Raw genomic sequence first — 18,701 nt, 5'->3', positions numbered from 1 at the left:
CACAGACCTAATTTCCTGCATTCAACTAGAAACACGTTCAAAACTAGTTGACTTTGAGACGATGGAACCGCAAGTGGTTAAATACTGACTGATTTCTAGGTTTTGGGATCTATTCCTGCACCACTCTACTTTTCCAAATCATTGCTACTTTGCAAACTTTCCTCCTTTATTGTTATTGGTGCACTTGGGGTAATAAGCTGCCAGGAGAAGGGGGAGCATGCCGACAGCAAGGGGGGAAGACAGAGAGGGGGGAGAGAGAGAGCAACACAAAGTGGGTTCATCGTTTTCACACAACAAATGTAAATGAACATTTTGGACGAGAACAAAAAACATGAAATTTGTGTTCCATTTTGAGGGTATCTCGTGAGCACTGACCTCACTGTTGATGTCGGCGCCGGCGTCGAGCAGCATCTGAACCATGGCCTCGTCACCGCGGACGCAGGCGTACATAAGGGGGGTCATCCCCTGTGGGAGAGAGGGCAGGATTCATTTATACAACTGTAGAGGAAGGGTGGTGCTTTGAGATTGTTTGCAGCCAATCACAGACTGAATCTAATTCTTATTTTCAAAATTGTAAACACGCTTTATTCAGCAGTTCTTTACATTTGAAAAACAGTGATTCCCAGGGAACTACTCTCAGTTGTAAACAAAATGTATATTATGAAAGATATATTTAGAAAAAGGAAATCTGTTTAACACAATCACAAAGAACTTTTGAGGATAAGAGTGGCAACAGTGCCCACAACAGAAGATGTAAGTAGAGTTTGGATCATCATAAATTACATTCATTATATACAACAATTAATAATCAGGCTGGATCTAAACCAGCTTCATCATATTTTACTCTTTTGGAAAATAAACTGTAATTATGACATGGTGAAATTATCGTCCAATTAAAACTATTGAGAGTTATAAATGTTTCATAGTATAACAGACTTTGTTATAATACAATTACAAGGACTACTTACACAAGGCAACCCTGGCAGATACAAAACAAAAATAAATATAGTATTTTATATATGTATTATCACATTTTCAGATGGTGAAAAAATACGACGATGCTTTCTCTGTAAAGAAGGATGTATGATTTTTGTCTGTTCATTCCCAAATGACTGTGTTCAAGTGCTTTTTTATGGATAAACACCCAATTACTTGTACGTACTCGGCTGCTGGAGTAGAGCATGTTGATTCATGATCAAAATGAACAAAACACACATGAGTCTTTGCTCATTTCTCTTTACTATAACATGAAAAATGTGAATTTCAGCATGAAAGCTCTTTAGGGACTATTAGCAGATCTTTAAGCAGCGCAGCAACAGCTGTGCTTGTTAGTTCTATAGGTAACCATGAAACATCTCTATTTATGTTCTGTAGCGTTTTTATGGAGAACCTTTGAAGTGCCATATGTGCATGTTCACTAAGACTAAAAATCACACTTAAATATAGCCAGTGTTCATTCCTGCATGCAAATCAATGCCAATTTCCTTTTCATCTGTCAGAAATGAGTGTACGTGTAAGAAGCTGCACTCCTAACATCACATTTTATATTTCTAAATGCGACCATATGCACACAGTTACTTTTCTTTTTTTACAGACATAGTGCAAATGACATGAGGAGATGCTTGTACAATTAAACATGTTGTATCCTAGATACTTTCATACGTGTCTATTCTGGACAATATTAGGACATACATCCTCATTGGTAATACAAATGTTATATCACATAAGCTAGAGTGCCAAAATAAAAAAAACGGCCCTTTTCTTGACATCAATGTATTGACCGCACAATATTAGCCTCCTAATTATATTTTCCTAACAATAACCCATTTAGAATTTGAGTTTTGCTATCCCCTGTATTATTGGGGCCCATCTTTCAGCACTATCTGTTTAACTTTAATCCTGCTGTAATCCTTTCATTGTATAACATTTTCTACCTTGTCTCTCCATTGCATTATGCTGGTAGGCTGCGTCTTCCACCAGGTAACTGTTATACATTTGCATTTATAAGCAGAGTTCTCAGTAAGGGAATCACATTTCTATCTTTCACATTACCAGGCAGAGTAGCATGAATATAAAGGGCTGGGACCCTAAGTGGAGGTGATGCTCAACACCTGCTGTCATTTAAGTGTTATTGCAGAGTGAAACATAACAAAAGAACAGGCAGGTGGTGAGTTTTCTAAAATTTTTCAGATTTACTAGTCTGAAACAAAACCCTGTTTTAAAGTGGGCAAGCTTCCATTAAACAGCCTTCAATCATAAGCCAAATCTGGGCCATTATGTTCAACAAAGGCCTTTTACGACTCGCTCATAACACGCCGGAGCACTTCATGTCCAAGACTGATATCCCTTTGTGGTGATTCATTCTTAAATATTTCCTGGACGCCGATCCACTTAATCAGCAGACAGCTAAAGGGCGATATGTACGGCGGACCCTGATGATCATCGTGATGACTTCAAACGCCTCTCAGCCGTGATGACAGACCACAGCTTTTGCTTTATTAGCCTTGTAACGCTGTCTGGCCCACTGCACCGTTTAATGGGTTTTTACGAGTGAATAAAAAGTGTGTATGTCACCACGGTTTGTTATTTATGTAAGTGAGGCAGAAAAGTGTCAAATATAACTTGTTATACTCAAATGGACCTGTTAATACTGAAAACAGTGAACAAATATGACTGAATGTAAAATGAATCAACCTGCCAAGAGCCGGTGAGAGAGGTGAGGGCCTCCGTCCACACATATATTCTTTATATGGGTATAAAGAATAGAAAGAGTAGAAAGAGCTTCTTTTCTTCTAATGAACTCAAACAGGCAATGGCTTCTCACATCAGAAAATCAGATGCAGTATAAGCTCCCAATTTGAAGCCCGAGGAATAACCAATATTTCCATTGACTGGGGAAGGTGGAAAATCCCAAATGACATTAACACATGGATGCAGTAAGACTGAATATCGGCCTGAAGGTGGAATTCAACCCTAGGCTCAGTCTGGAAACAGTGTTGCAGTATCAGGTACACATGGACCATTAGAGCAGTCCTTTCCTCTTCACTTTTGGGATAAACAGGGATGTAACAACAGCTACTATTAGTCTCTATGATTCATACTGCAAGCTGTTAGTAATCGTGAAAGACTACTTTAATATCAATCCATTAATCTTGAGTAATTTTTTATGCAAAACTGCCAAATGATGATTACTTGCAGAATTTGAATTGTGAGCAAATGCTACTTTTATGTGATAATAAACAAACTATCATTGGGTTTTGAATTCTGGAGCAAATCCAAATCAGGTGGAGTATAAATAAATGCTATCAACATCTCACATTACGCCTTAGCAAGATCAGCGCTTCTAGTTATGTATTTATGAGTGATCCTCAATGGACAATAGAAATGCTGACAAAATGTGGGTTTAGTTCAAAGTTAGGATGTTTAGCAGGTTTAATTTTCACAGGAAATTAGCAAATATTCAGATGCTGTATGTGCGTTGTACCGTGTCATACGCCTCTAGCACATTGCATGAGCCAAGCATCTGTGTGGACTGGTATGGACGGCCAGGTAATACTTAAAAATCCATTTTGTTTTATCTCTCCGCTCAGTTAAGTGTTCCCGACCTGTTCGCTCATGCTGTTGATGCCATCAGGACCCAGCAGGTTCACGGCCTGCTTCACCAGGTCCGTCCGTCCGCAGTTGAGCATCCTGAAGCCCAGGTCCTGCAGGAACTTGGCCTCTGTGGAGGCGGCGTCCAGCTTCCTGGTAGCACAGAAACAATCCTCCGCTCTGCAGAGGAAACATTACTGTGAGTATAGAAGGTACATCAGAAATGAATTTAAAGTGATCAGAAGGAAACAGAAAACGACTGCTATGCTGCTTTTCACAACTTAAACCCTTTTTATTGTAAGCCGAACCTCATCTTTATAAGTTTAAACATTGTTTGCTCAGCAGTAGTTTGCCATGCAATCAATTTGTCTACTTATTATGCTTTTACATTTAGTACTTGAAGTATATTTTGGTGCCCTTTCCTACTTTTGCTAAGTACTTACTTCTGAATTCAGGACTTTTACTTGTAACAGAGTTTTTCTACACTGTGGTAGTAAAATATTTAGGTACTTCTTCCAACCCCGGCCAGAGTCCGTTAGAGAAACATGAGAAATTGTGTTTAGGTCAACTGAAGCTTTAAACATTTATTATTCCCATTAGAATTCTACTTAGACAAAGGCAACACTTAGCTTTAAAGCCAACTCACCTGCGCTGAATACAGGCAATAATGAAATGGAGAAATTACAACAATCAACTAAAAGGTCACGATGGCGAAGAGATGGATTTATAATAATAAATGCACTGGGATGTTCAAGTATAATTAAAGTATTGAGCTGTTTGCATTAAAAGTAAATATTCTTATCTGCTTCTCTTCTTCCCTTCATTCCTAAAGTAGCTTTTCTCCAGGTAAGGCTTTTGCTATGACTCATTATTACTCATTCCTGTCTCCCGTAAAGCCTCTTAAGCCTGTGAGCAGCTGTCACTGCTGATGTTGCCACAGGGTCACAGAGGAGCCGTTTCATCATGTTTGTCAAATGTTACGTGACAATTAAACCTGACATATGTAAAGTGATGTTAATTGGCAATTCGCACCTCTCACCGTTTCATTTATTATTCCGTGGTGAGTATTTGACATTTGATTCTTAACCCACTGACACAGAAACAACGTCATGGACAAACATTGTGCCAGGATGTGTGACTGCTGGGGCGTTTTACTGAAGGAGAGAAGAAGAAGGAGGAGAAAAACATGCAGAGAGAACATTTATTCCAGAGTCACGATCTGCCTGGTTTGTCCTTCCTGCTCTACGAGCTTACTGCCAATCAGCTCCCTGTTTGCTCTAAAGCCTAGGTTTTAGCATCATATTCTTACTTTATTTGTCGCGGTTCGCAGTCCACTCCGGGGAGCAGCAGCCTGGCGGCCTGCCTCACATCGTCACTGTCCACAGAGAAGCTTCTTCGATGCTCTGTGTGTGCGACCGCCACCCTGATCCATTCCATCAGTGGAGGCAGCACCAGGAACGGCCTGCGGGGGAAACAAAAGTGTGTTCTGCTAACATCAAGTGTGCAAATCTTACATACATTCTTAACTTATCTGGGAGCCTTATATGCTTTTGATGGAATGACAAATAAAACAAGATGTAAGGATACAAATGAAACAAAGAAGTTACAGAAAAAGGGATTTTTGTGTTACGTACTATGATACCACATGAACACTCTTTCTTCTATCAAAGGTAGAGCAGGTTGGGGATTTTTTTTATGTTGGAGATTACAGCTTCTCAGCTCTTTTCAGCTTTTCCCAGCTCTATTGGTCAGGATTAAGTAACATTTGAATCAGACTCTCCTTATGGTAGGCGTGTTGTTTGGTCGCGCTCAATCAAATCTAATCAACCAAACATACAATGTTCTGGTGAAGGAGATTGGCTGAGACTAAGAGTGTTGAAGTCTACTGAAGCTTTTGAAATAGCTTTTAAAAAAAACTGTGAATCACTGTAACCATGAGAGTTTTTCGAGCATACAGTCATAAATATGCAAATAAAAGCTATGACTAAAACATAACTGTAAAACACAGAATAATGGAGGTCACATTCGTATAATGATTAACCTGAATTTAGTATGTCAAAATGAGTAAATACCACTTAATCTTAGAACACACTGCTGCTACGTTCACCTTTTAAATTAAATCACCTAATAGAGACTCTGGTACAAGACTGATAGCACACAAACTTTCTTATTAATGATGCCCTTACAGATAACTGAAGCCACACCGAATCAATATTCATAATTAATAACTCATAAAGTCCAGAAGAGAAAGAGAGATATGGATGCTGCAACCGCCCTAAACCTCGTTATTACCTTCTTTAATCAAAATCAGTAATGGGTCTTGCCTAGCTGACATGTCCATATTTCATCATTTACTTCCAGAATGAGTGTGTGTGTGTGTGTGTGTGTGTGTGTGTGTGTGTGTGTGTGTGTGTGTGTGTGTGTGTGTGTGTGTGTCTGTGTGTGTGTGTGTGTGTGTGTGTGTGTGTGTGTGTGTGTGTGTTGCAAATCACCTCATCTTTTTCTTTCTTTATTTGGTCTGTCTGATATTCATCTTCCCCCCCCCCCACAGAGTAACAGCAGCAACATTCAGGTCAGTCATTCATCAGACATTTAATGTCAGTTCATCACTATTAATCAGTTAGCTTAGCCTGGCATAAAGATTAGAGGCATTACGAAAAAGCTATCCTTATCAAAAGGTAGACAAAAACAACCACAAATATGTTTTTCTTTAACACAACAAAGACATCAAACTCTTTACTTGACTTGATGAAGTTCATAGATCTGAATTATTGATACACCATCTGCTGAAGTCAATCCCTTACCTCTGTATAAGTGAACTAATGGCAAAAAGAACATCCTTGGTATACAGTATAGGTCTTATAAAGGCCTTTTGAAGTCCCTATAATTAAAGCAGGTCTTATATAAATACAAAAAAAAACTTTCACTTGCTTCTCATTTAGCAGGTATTAAGCTTGACGTCTTTCCTTTTTGTACTTTGCCATTATAACTGTGACCCTATGAACTCAACTACTCAGGATACCTCAAGCAGCAAATGCACTTACAAGGAACATTTATTACAATAGAGCGAAGAGTCACTCTGACTCACCAGATCTGAGTTTAGAAGATAATAAGACTGATGTTCCTTTAGGGCTTTTAAAACCACAAAGCAGATGCACATTAGGAAACCTTACAAACCTTAAATTACATTTTCTAATTTTCACAGCCAGTTCAACTATATTAGGAATCCATCAGTAAAGGTCCCTGTAGAGCGTTATTCCTTCATGACCCTTTGGCAACCACAGTTTCTCAAAAAGTGATTTGAACAGAAGCACGTACCCAGCTGAGAGAAACCATTTGGGATTGTTGTGTTTACCGTGCATGCAGCTGCCTGGTCCTTCTGTGGTTTACTGTGAGCACATGTTTAATCAAGGCAGCAGCTTTTATATATTGACACACTGTGTTAGAATTCTGTGTGAATCAGATTCCACAACCAAAGCTATCCTCGTCCCTACACCTACAGCCTGCCAGGAAATGTGAACTCTGGCAAGGGCTTTAAAAAAAGCAAGGTCTCTGCTGGTGTTTAGCAGTTGGCTGACTAATGTTCAGACCTCCTCCCTTTGCTCAGACCTTTTGCTTTAACTGATGTTTGCCTCCCCAATAGACAGATCTGGCTGTTGAAAAAGAGGGAGGCAGAGGCTGTAATGAAAACAGTGAGGGGAATTTTATCCAATGATTCAGACGGCAGGCCTGTAGCGACAACACAACACCCAGAGCTGCCGGTGCAGAAATCCTTCCTCCTTGGAAGCATGGACCAAAATACAGATTATATCTACCTTTAATCTCCTGCAGCTCAATAGCTGTATACAATTCATCTAGATTCTTCACCTTTCTTACAATTTCATACATTGGAGTAATAAACTAACTTCTTCTAAGGGTAACATCAGGTAATGTTATGAAGAATAATTTACGCAATGTATTTCCCTTTAATAATTGCTCCCCCTACAAAGGCAGCTTCATGTCTCTATGTCTTTATTAGGATCCCCATTCGCACTAGCATGAGCATAGGCTGTTCTTGGTTGTTCAATAAAGGATGGAAGTGAAAAACATCAGGCATCATGATGACAAAGGAAAATGAAGCATCAAACAATTTCCTCAAGAATTAATAACACATTTTCTCAGAAAAATAAATAGTAAATCATGATGTTATTTTAATCTTGTGCTTTCAGTGCAATAAAGTCCAAGAAAATATGGTATTAAAAAGAAAACAACAAACCCTAACTCATATAATCATATTCCCCCTCACTCTTATTCCACTTTTTACTCTGCTTCAACGTTTTTGCAGAATGCTAAATAGACTTTTCTCTCCGGGGAACCGAGAGTCTGCTGACATGTCACCCCGCATGACATTCCCGCTGCTCCCCAGGGTCGTCAGGATGGAGTTTTATCTCCTCGGATTGATGGAAAGATCTGTCCATCTGTCCATCCGAGTGAAGTCCCGTTGGTTCCCATCAATCTGATCGGGAAGTGCCACCAGCCCACGCAGCATCTTATAAATTCTAAATATCTGTACTAACCTTTTAGTCCAGTAGAAATTAATCTAGCTCAGGAGCGGCTCTAACTGACAGAGGCAATATGGTTAAAAGGATATATGTGTTTACCTATCAAGACGAAGAGCTTTTACAGTGTGTACAGGGTGCCAGAAATGTTAGTGATGGATGTTTTCGGGAGATTGGATTTCAACTTACACACACATTTCTCACAGATAGAAATCATCTTACTGCCTGATTTATAGCTTGATGAGAGGAGGGGAAGCTTAATATATCATAGTGTACAAGTTAGCTAATTGACACAATGTAATGGATCAATATGGCTCGTTTTTTTGGTCTCTTTGGGAAACTTAAGTGTATGCTGCGGCTTGTCCTATTTAAATTGAATCCCAGCCAACATGGGTAAATGTTTTTAAATTGTTCAAATTATCCTTGAGATGAGATTATTTTTGCATGAACAATACCAAGTAGCCTTGTTTTACATGGTTTAACATCAACCACATACATGAAAATATGTTCCCTCCAGACGTTAATGATTTTGCAGTTGAGTTAAAGTACATGTGAATATGATTTTGTAGGAGAAAAGATGTGAAAACTATGTTTAGCTCAACAAATAAAATAGCCATTTCAGTGTCAACATTGGTAGCAAGGCCGATTGTACATGCCATTGTGTGTAGCAAACAAGTTTATATTAGCAGTTTTTCCATCAAACTGTTCCTGTTTTTAGACCAAACCAAAAATTGTGAAACCCGGGTTACTGTTGGACTCACCTCTCGGTCTGTAAGGTGACTTTGGAGGGCTCAACGTTGGGGTTCTCCCATTCCATCTGCGGGCAGTGCATGAAGTAACACAGGGTGTAGAGGGCCTCGGGCTCCCAGTGCACCGTGGTGTTGGGGGTCTTCTGGTGGACTGGAGTCCCGTTGCTGGAGTTCTTGATGTGCAGGGGCTGCAGGTGGTGCATAGCCCGGGATACCAGATCACCTAAAAGATATGTTCATACATGAGAAGAGTGCCTGGAAAATAATACATTACAGAAATAGAAACTCATTAAAGATGACGTGTAGCACCCCGAGGAAAGAGCTACTCATAAGGCTTTTTCCTACACATTATCAGAGCACACATTCATTTTCTCCACCACTCCTTTGTCATGAGAGTTCTCAAAGCACTTATGTGTTGAAATAGAGACTCACTCCTTTATATGCACCCCCTCTTTAGTCATACACATATGCCAACACACTCCTTGCTGAGTAGGGTATTGCTGCCTGGAAATCGTAGTATGCTTCTCCCTCTTAAATATTAGTAAATTACTAAGAAGGATGAGCTCTTACATGTGTGGGTGCAAAGTCTCAAATTAAAGTGGAAAGGATTTTTTAAACCTTGTGAACTTCCTGTTATGAGAAATGTGAAAGTACGCTAGGATAGGAAAAACAGACTTACATGTGTTTAGAAAAGGAGACAAAGCAAAGTTAGCCGTGCCCCCCTGTTTACAGGCCTTGAGCTAAGCTAAGCTAACACCTACTGGACATACAGTATATGCAACTGATATCAATGTAATAAATAAATTGATATGGCCAATGATTTGCAAAAGGAAGGTATTATCCCTAAAATGTTGACTTATTTTGGTTTTAAAGTTTGCCTAAATGTTGACAAAAAACAAACGAGTATTTGAGGAGGCATAACTCAAACATTTTGATTCCGTATATTTTACATAAGATTTTATTCATGATCAAGATCTTGAGGGCTCACACAGAAAATAGTCACTTCAAACCTGAAACGTGAGCAAACCTTATATACTTATATTTATTCAAGAACATTTCCTGATATTGTCTATGATAACTTTGGTCCATTACTTTTTTCCAGCCGTAACTCTGCTGTTTGGTATGCTCTTGTCCGCAGCAGGAGCATACCAAATGAAAGTCATTTTTTACAATAGTTCAAAAACACCAGAGGAGGTTTGAACTTCAAAGTGTGAAAACCTGAGGCAGATACTCAGCACTGACATACAGAGAGTCATTATTCTGTGGTCTAGGATTTTATCGATGAGTTCATTAGCGATGCATTTAAGAATAACGATAAACCTCTGGGAGGGAAAATACTGCAGTGAGAGCCTGCAGTGTAGAAAATAATATCCCCATTGATTTGTTTATTTACTTTATAGGAACGCTGGATGTTACATGAGAAGAAGACTCTGCATGCACGACTAATAAGTGAATAAAACAACATGTGTGAAAGTGTGAAGCTCTGAGCCGCAGCACAGCCTGTCTGATCTTGTTTGACTGTTTGTTCCAAAAATACCCAGGCTGCTGAAAGTTGGCCTGTCTTTAAACCTCATAGCTGCGACTGAATGACACGGTGACAGTGTGCTTTGAGATTCTCCATCTGTCAGACTAAAGGCCCCTGACAGAGTTCAGACGCAGACATTTGTAAACACAGTGCCATTCTCACAGCTAAGTTTGCACTCTGGCTTCAGGGAGCCACGTAGTCATCTAGAAACTCATCAAAAAATAATTGTAAACAAGGAAAATCTGGCCCTGTTTCTATGATTCCAGACTCCCATCTTCAGGTATGAAGACCCTAACCCCTATCGGACAACAATGATTAGCTAATGCTAACACCAGTGCTACATATGTCAATACATTTGGGACAGTTAAGTTGAGGTTAAGGAGATGTTATGATCAACCTTAAGGCCCTGCAAATATATATTTTCATTGTGATCATCATGAGTGCAACATTCTTTACCTAAGTTCAAATAGGTTTTTGTAATTTACCATTAAAGTTTTCTCCATTTTTTGTTTTGTCTGGCACTTCTGAATGATTGGAACACTTCTGTGCACTAAACAGTATTTGGCAGCATTTTATAAAATATCTCAAGACAATTGGAGGGTTTTTGTTGTAATCAAACCACAACCAAACAGTCCTGATTAGGCAGATTAGGGGGAATTGTGAGACAAGGTTTACCTTTTTTTGCTCAAACATTTAACCTTTAGGGATAAAAAGGTTTTGAATGACTAAAACTGATTAAGATGTTATTATAATTTAGTCAGGAATATTCCTTAACCTTAACCATGAACACATCAGAGGAAAAATAACATTTTGCATTTTGAAAGGGAAGGACAAATTATAGCAGATCAAATAACACATACTAATCATAAGGCAAACTAAAATGCCATCACTGCTCCAATTACGCAACGTAAGTTTGTATTGATTGTCTGTTTAAAACTATTGTGATTTAAAATCCTTTTGGGCTTTAAACTGCTGACTAGAGGCAACTAAATAAGTCCTCCTGGGCTTTTTGGAACAAATTATGGCAATTTTTTCACAATTGTGTAACAACAAATCAATACATAAATCATTAACTGCAACAATCGTTACTTGCAGCTCCCAAGAAACGACAGGAATAAATGAGACATGGTTCCCAGCAGCTTGCAGATTGTTTGCTGGGCATGTTTGGTACTCAGCAGCACTTATTGGAAACATCAGCCAAGCGGATTAATCCAGCAAAGAAAACCTTTCCACTCTAGGTACAAAAAAAGTCCCCATGCTCCTCAGTGTGAGTTTACACAGTGTGCTACTGGCCTGAATATTAAGGAGATTAATCAAAGATATGCATTCAATTTACAAAACCTCCTGCTAAGAGAGAAACAAAAAATGCAAACCATCAAGAAAGCCGGAAAACACCAACTCTGTCAAAGCTCCCTTGAGGTTTAAAAAAGCAGAAAACAAAACTCTGTACCCAAACCACGTCAAAAAACAAAAGGCATTTCGTTTTTTACCACAAAAAGCAAATGTTTAAACCGCCACGGTCCCTCTGAGCCAGGGCTGACAAACAAGCTTTCTTTTCATCATTAATTGTGACTTTGGTTATGTCAGCAGGACAACATTTGCTCCGTTCTCCTTTGTTGTAAATATCCACCCTCCTATAGGGTTCATGCTTCATCTCATTTGGCCAATCATAGGGGAGAGAAAAGTGTCTTGCTTTACTCCTAGCCAACTCTTCTCCTCTTAGAAGGACACATTAAAGGACAACATTTGTTATTTGTTCCCCGAGAGAAAAATGTAACAGCAGAGAGCAGAAAGTCCCTTCTAATATGTCAACACTGTAAATTCATAGAGAAGCTAAAAACCCTGTAATTAATTTGTCTTTATCTACTGCATTACAAGCAGGCAGATAGGAATACACATTTAGGGTTAAAAGTTATTATCAGGATAATATTTAGGGGGGAATGTTAACATGCTGATACTTTAAAAAAAGGTATAATTGTCGCCATGTTCATCCTCTTAGAAGAGCGTGTTAGCATGCCAACAAACATGAGTGGTGCAAACATAGTTACCTAATGGCTTTTTAGCACTTTCAGGTTCACTCGTCTTGAAGTCAATATTTTTTTGAATAAGGTTTGGTTAAGATGTCTGAAGTAACGTCTGTGGCTAATGCAAGCTTACGACAATTGCATCAAATACGTCAATAAATATGAAACCTCTCGAAATCTTTTTTCCGTGTCATAAAAATGGCTGCTAACAAGCTAACGTCATCACACCGGACCTTAGCTGCCTTGGCGATGTGAAGTCATGTGACCGTGATGTCGTTTTTTTATAGCCTACTGTAGTGTTAACTTTTTTCTTCATGCAATTGCATTTATGCTTCAATTATTTACAGTGGTGTTAATATATCGAGATTATCCTGCCAAGCAAAAAGTTGCAGTATCAAACACGTGTTTGCCAAATATCTTGTTTTTGGAAGGGAGGAATCCAGGGGTCACTTACTTCCGAGAAAAACAAAAATACAACACTGCACCCCTCTATTGTCACCAAAGTCCCTACTATGGCTCACCCTCATTTATTCTGGTTTAATAGTAGTCAGCGAGCAGGCCTGTAATTCAAGCAGACAAAGTGCAATGAGCTAAATGTGAACCGAATCAAATGTGACCTGAGATTATCCCGGCGAGACAACTGTTGTGGCCCTTAAATGAGGACTGAGATGGAAGATTCTTCAGCTGTCCTCTGACACACTGTCACGGCCCATAGCTCCCTACGGGCCGCACCGAGGACATTTAATCATCACTCGCTAATACGACTCTGCCTTTGGGGCACATTAGCAATTCCATGGCAACTATTAATCACAGTCAATTACAGAACACGTCATCATGCAATATACCATTGGTAGGTTGAGACTTCTCTGCATCCCAACTATACTTCATTATTATATTTTCACATGTTCGGCCTTTACCAAATATTGTGCTTACTGCAATTTTGATTTTGCTCTAGTCCATCTTGCGAATACCAGCCTTATTTGCAGTCCTAACTGTTTTTAAGACTGTATATTATTGTTCTCATCTTGGTGGTTTTGTAATTGAGTAACCTGACAAGGATGTATCGCAAGGCTGAGCGACCATCTGGAGCTTTTGGTGTTTACCTGCAGCGCTGGCAACAAGATAAACAGGAGTAAAAGAAAAGGGTAAAAATATAACAGGTTCTTTCTAGACTCTTCTACAGGCACCATAGAGGGAGGGTTGGGCACGAGCGTTTCATATTCTATTTTATGTTATTTACACACTGAACTCAGTTCTGAGTGAAACCATGCAACATGGAAAAACAGCAGGACACCATCTGCAAAGTCGGGGATAAAACATATAAAGAGCAAGGCTACACATGCTACACAAAGATGTATCAACTCTGGGTAAAAACAGACGTCAGTGCAGCATTAGTGACGTTCCAGCCGTTATACTGCAATTAAACCCTGCTGAAAATATCATACATTACTCACATGGTTTGTTCATGACCAAACAACACTATTTAAAAAAATATTTAACAGTAAATATAAAACTTGAAAAAGAAGAAAGATAATAAATGAACAAATTGATGGCATAACAGACACAGGTGAATGTTGAAATATACACAAAATACCTTACAATGTTTAGGCTTTATTGATTGATGAACATATTTAATGTCAAAGGGATCAATAAACGGGAATCACTGTATATGGTAACCAGTATCTTTGCATATCTAGCTTTTTTATCCTGTTTTAGCTTTTTTTGTCAGGCTAATGTATTTGAATAGGTTTAAGTTGAACCAGTTAAATGTGTTCGTTAAAAGAAGACAATCTCTGATGCCATGTTACACAAATCTGAAAGACAAGTTAATACCTAGCAGCCATAGACCTATTTTTCTGTTGGTACATTAAAATTAAGAAAATATTGGACTTTCATTTCTCATTTGGCCAGATACAGGCTCAATTTAATGCTAATGTTGCTACTTGTGAGCTGTGCAAATGGACAAATCTTTGCTGCATGTCAAGGATTTGCTGTGTAATAAGTGTCACTTTTCCAAAGGGTTTTTTAAAACTTTTTAAACAAGCTTTTTACTGTGAGCACATCATTTTGTTTCCATCATATGTTATCTTTTAAATGTGATTTCTTTCTTAGTTTCCAAAATTACTTTGGGCTGTTTCATTTCCATTTTATTTGTATTGTTTTAATTGATTGTATTTAGTCACCGCAGTCCTAATTTTAAAAAAATACAAAAGTAATAACTTTTTATGGTGCTGTATAAAATATCATAATTATTATAAGAATTCAAACTTGGTTAATGTGCAGTTTCTAAGCAGCTACTCCCTCGTAAAATAGTTCTCTGGAGGTGGGGGTGTTAAAGGGAACAGTTGCAGGCAGCAGCAGCTTGATGCCATCTGTTTTACCGCAGGATCTTTCCACATAACAGTAGGGTACAGAATAATTAATAAAAATGTTAAGCTTTTCATTACCTTTATCGAAAAAGTATATACTATTCATTTCAGAACTCTATTTTTATTATAATATAAAGGTCTGCCGGGGTCAAACGCTCAGAATTGTTTTTTTTACCCCCCAGCCTCCCTGGAGGATATTTTGACTAAATAAGTGGAATAAAGGTTCCATGATGCAAGATGCTGCAAATGTCAAATGCTGTTCCTGTTTTCTATGTGATAGTTAGTGCTGTAGAAACCGAAAATCTTTTTTGGCCATTACGGCGTCAAACAGAACCCCCTGTTGGTGGCAGCTGTGCATCCTGGACTGATGACTGTGAGCAGAAGCAATGACACATCACCAGAAATACTCAGGACGAAAGATGTTATGGCTCATTTGTCCCCGAGCAAGTATTGTGACACTGTGGGAAACAATACCAGACTTCTCTCATCTTCTCTTAGTTTTTCCAGATATTACCAGTCAGTGGAGACTGAGCGGGAAATTACACAAACGTACTCTCCCGCTCTATTGTCATCATCTTTCCGGCAACTCACAGGAGGGGACTTCTGAATGGTTGCTACTTTATTATGTCTAATGGCTCTTTTAGGGACTTTAATGGTCCTTCTGTGAAGACTGCAGCAGCACCACCACTGGGGCAATAGTATTATAAATAATAAAACTTTCCCATGTGTGGTCTTGATTATCTACTGTATCAAATATGCTTAAATAGCACTGCACCAGTCATGTTTCAGCTGAGGGCCTTTTTTGTTCCTTTTTAAGATGTGCTTCCCAATCCCATCTCCGCTGCGAATTACTATTGCTGCTGTTTACCGAAACACAGCAAACCATTTAATTCAATTTTTAAGGCAAACTCTAGGCACTTGTGTGAACTGCAAGGCAACAGCTCATGAAATACAAAAAAGAGGGTATAATATAAGAAGACTCTGAACCCTGTAATGATGTACTTGCCAACGGCATCTTGCTAATTATTGAGCAGGTTTGATTACAGTGATCTCCTCATCGTGCTAGCCTTTGGTAATTAGAACAAAACACAATGCACAGCTGAGGCTGATGGGAATGCCAAAGGTTTACCAGTGAAGTGAAGATGACATTTTATTTTCGACCTGATGATGACACTAATGGAAATGGGAGTTGGTGACCAAGTCATTATCAAAATCCATCCAACGCTTGGAGATGAATCAGTCTGGACGGCATAGGGGGACCAACCAACACTAAAAAACACACATGTTTATGTCATGGAGGTGCTAGCGGAAAAGTCATTAGAAATAATTTTCAAAGAGTAATGAATAGTTGTTGAGATATATCAGTCTGGACTAAAGTGATTGAGCAACAAACAAACACACAGAAACAGATTTCCCCCCTTAAAGATATATGCTGTCTATAAAAAAAAGGTAAAGGCATTCTCGTTGTACATTCATGTGCATACATGTGTGTTATATCCATGTAAACTGCCCTATGTAAACTTTATGGGTAAATAAATTACCAGGAAAGGAAAAGAATGTGCAGCGTCAAACATAAAGACAGTTGAGAGACAAGTGTTGGTAACTTGCTGATGAAGGTCAGGCAGGAGAAGAAGTTATGATTAGATGTTGATTTTATTATGCACATTTATCAGTCTATTTATTTGAAAATCTATCACACTGAAGTTTTATTGCCCTCTTTTAATCTTTATCTCTTTAACATTGTCTGTCATTTTCAAAATTAAAAAACTAAATATATATATCATGGCCGATCAAAGCATACAAATTGATAACCTGTAGCAAAGTCATTTAATTTTTTGAAACAGAAAATAAAAGGTAGACTATCATGGAAAGAGTCTTAGTAAAGCCATTATATACCCAGTTTAATTCAAAAATAAGAATTCACATTAACATATTGAATTATAAGTACTCATTCAAGCTGGGGTTTAACTCAAACCCCTCCACCTTCTGTATCAGTTACCTCCTAATAATGCTAAATAAACAGGGCTTTTCCAACACCACATGGAAGAGTCTTCTTATTGCAAATGATTGATGAGTCACTGATAAACTGGCTGTGTGACCCCAGAGCATGATACCCTTCTTATGACAGAAGTTCAATCTAAATACCAACAGCTATCCGGCCCTTTTTGTGAAGTCCTCTTTCATCGAAGCACTGCTGCAAACAGCTGCTCTGTCTTTTCTCCTGTCCTTTTTTCCCCCGGAAACACTGAGGTGAGAAGTAGAAGTAGTCTGTTCAATTCACCGCCTTATTACCCCAAAACTTCCATTAGCCTTCTGGGCTCTCTGCAAAAACTCTAATTTAGTGAGCTTGCATTATCCCTCAACAGCACTGCTGTGAAGTCTACAGCCTAATGTCCGTCATATTATTGCAGCAGGGCTTCAGAGCACAGTGAAAATTAAACTTCAGCTTGCCCAAAGTGGTGAAGGAGCTGAGAGAGGCAAGCTCAAGTATCATCAGCTCTCACATGTCGGGCTGATGGGTAATAATTATTAATAAAGAACATCTGCCTGTGGGTGTTGTACCTCTCCGGAGAGGTGTCACACACTTGAACACTCAGATGTCGGTACAGTGGAGTGGACTCATCAGCCTGGTTGAAAATACGATACGTTCAATAGACTTTAATTAGAATCCAAAACATGGGTTGCCCGACAACATGGCAACAGCAAGATCAAATTACGGCATTGACAAGGGACGTCAACAGAAGACGCTGACCTTAAAGACGAGCAGGAAACAAAGTAATCAGCTCTTAATCAGCTTAAACAGCATTTGGGGGTTATTAACTTGAAGCGTCCTCAGTCCATGTTTGTGTCCTTGTGAAGGCTCTCAAGAACATGACAAGGAGGAAGCGTTGTTGCCTTTTAAATTGCTCCTGTGTTTGATGTTGTATAACAGTTGTTTCGCCGTGACAGATCATTCTGTAAGTGAGTCTTTGGCTCTCCTTCGCTCTCCCCCTTTCGTTGCTGCCAGCCATGTCTGCATGTGATGTATTCTCAGTTGGCAAGTGAAAGGCTGTAGTCTCTATCCTCCATCCGTCCTTGTTCTTCCTTTTTAGTTTTGGAATCAGCTTTTAGATATTTTGTCGATGGATTTTGGAGGACTAAAGGACAGGCGGTAATGCTTTTAAAGAAAGACCCAAGGTGATGAACAAATACAAGAAGCAAAGTGGATACTTGGAAAATATTCCTTTTGGATAGTCGATGAAAACATGGTTTATTCTTGTAATTAAAAGTCAACGGAAAAAAGAGTGGATACAAATACAGCTGTCACCTGACATCTGGTAGCAAAGAGCTCAGTGCAAATACAATGGCAGTCTGAGATCGGTCTGTGACTACCGTAGTCGATCTTTTATTTGGATAAATACTATATCATTGTTTTAAATGGCATTTAAGTGCCTATAGTTATGTGTCACATCATCAAGTACTTATACAACTAGTTTATGCATTTGTTAGAGGTACACTTAAATATTGTTTGTTTCATATATAGAGCTTTCAATTTCTTTAATTCTTACATTTGTATTTTCCTGTTGTATTGAAACAGCTACATTTTACCTGCTTTGACCTTGAGGTCTTTTTGACCTTGAAACACAATGCTTACAGTAGGAAAAAACAAGAATGCACACTGAGGAAGACTCCAAGGGTTGATAGATTTAGCCCAGATGAAGTAGTTTAAGATCTTCCTTTTGAAAAATACTCGAGCTGTTCCACAAACAGGTCTTTAATCGCTTCTCTAATCTTTGCAGCCCTGCCATGAGTGAGTGGGATCCTGTGGCAGGTGTCGGGGGACATTAAAACCATTATACAATAATGAATCCAGCTTCGGCATAATTACTACAGCAACGGCCTACAAGTTTTTCCAGCATGTGTCT

The 18,701-nt window shown here is 38.8% G+C and overlaps 1 protein-coding gene across 3 annotated transcripts in view; it reads right to left on the bottom strand.

The window, feature by feature from the left end:
- The window catches only part of LOC134879143 (ankyrin repeat and BTB/POZ domain-containing protein 3-A), a 130,220-nt gene that overhangs the window by 16,469 nt on the left and 95,050 nt on the right, over nucleotides 1-18,701 (bottom strand). For all 3 annotated transcript variants that reach the window (XM_063905483.1, XM_063905484.1, XM_063905485.1), the window contains exons 3-6: nucleotides 8,891-9,101; nucleotides 4,901-5,053; nucleotides 3,606-3,771; nucleotides 376-465 (exon numbers count right to left, since the gene is read on the bottom strand). In XM_063905483.1, the coding sequence (XP_063761553.1) occupies nucleotides 376-465; nucleotides 3,606-3,771; nucleotides 4,901-5,053; nucleotides 8,891-9,101 (620 nt within the window). The remainder of the gene's footprint in view (nucleotides 1-375; nucleotides 466-3,605; nucleotides 3,772-4,900; nucleotides 5,054-8,890; nucleotides 9,102-18,701) is intronic.

Source organism: Eleginops maclovinus, chromosome 17, assembly GCF_036324505.1.
Source record: "Eleginops maclovinus isolate JMC-PN-2008 ecotype Puerto Natales chromosome 17, JC_Emac_rtc_rv5, whole genome shotgun sequence".
In the NCBI taxonomy this organism is placed as follows: Eukaryota; Metazoa; Chordata; class Actinopteri; order Perciformes; family Eleginopidae; genus Eleginops; species Eleginops maclovinus.
This window is presented reverse-complemented; position numbering and strand designations above follow the sequence as displayed.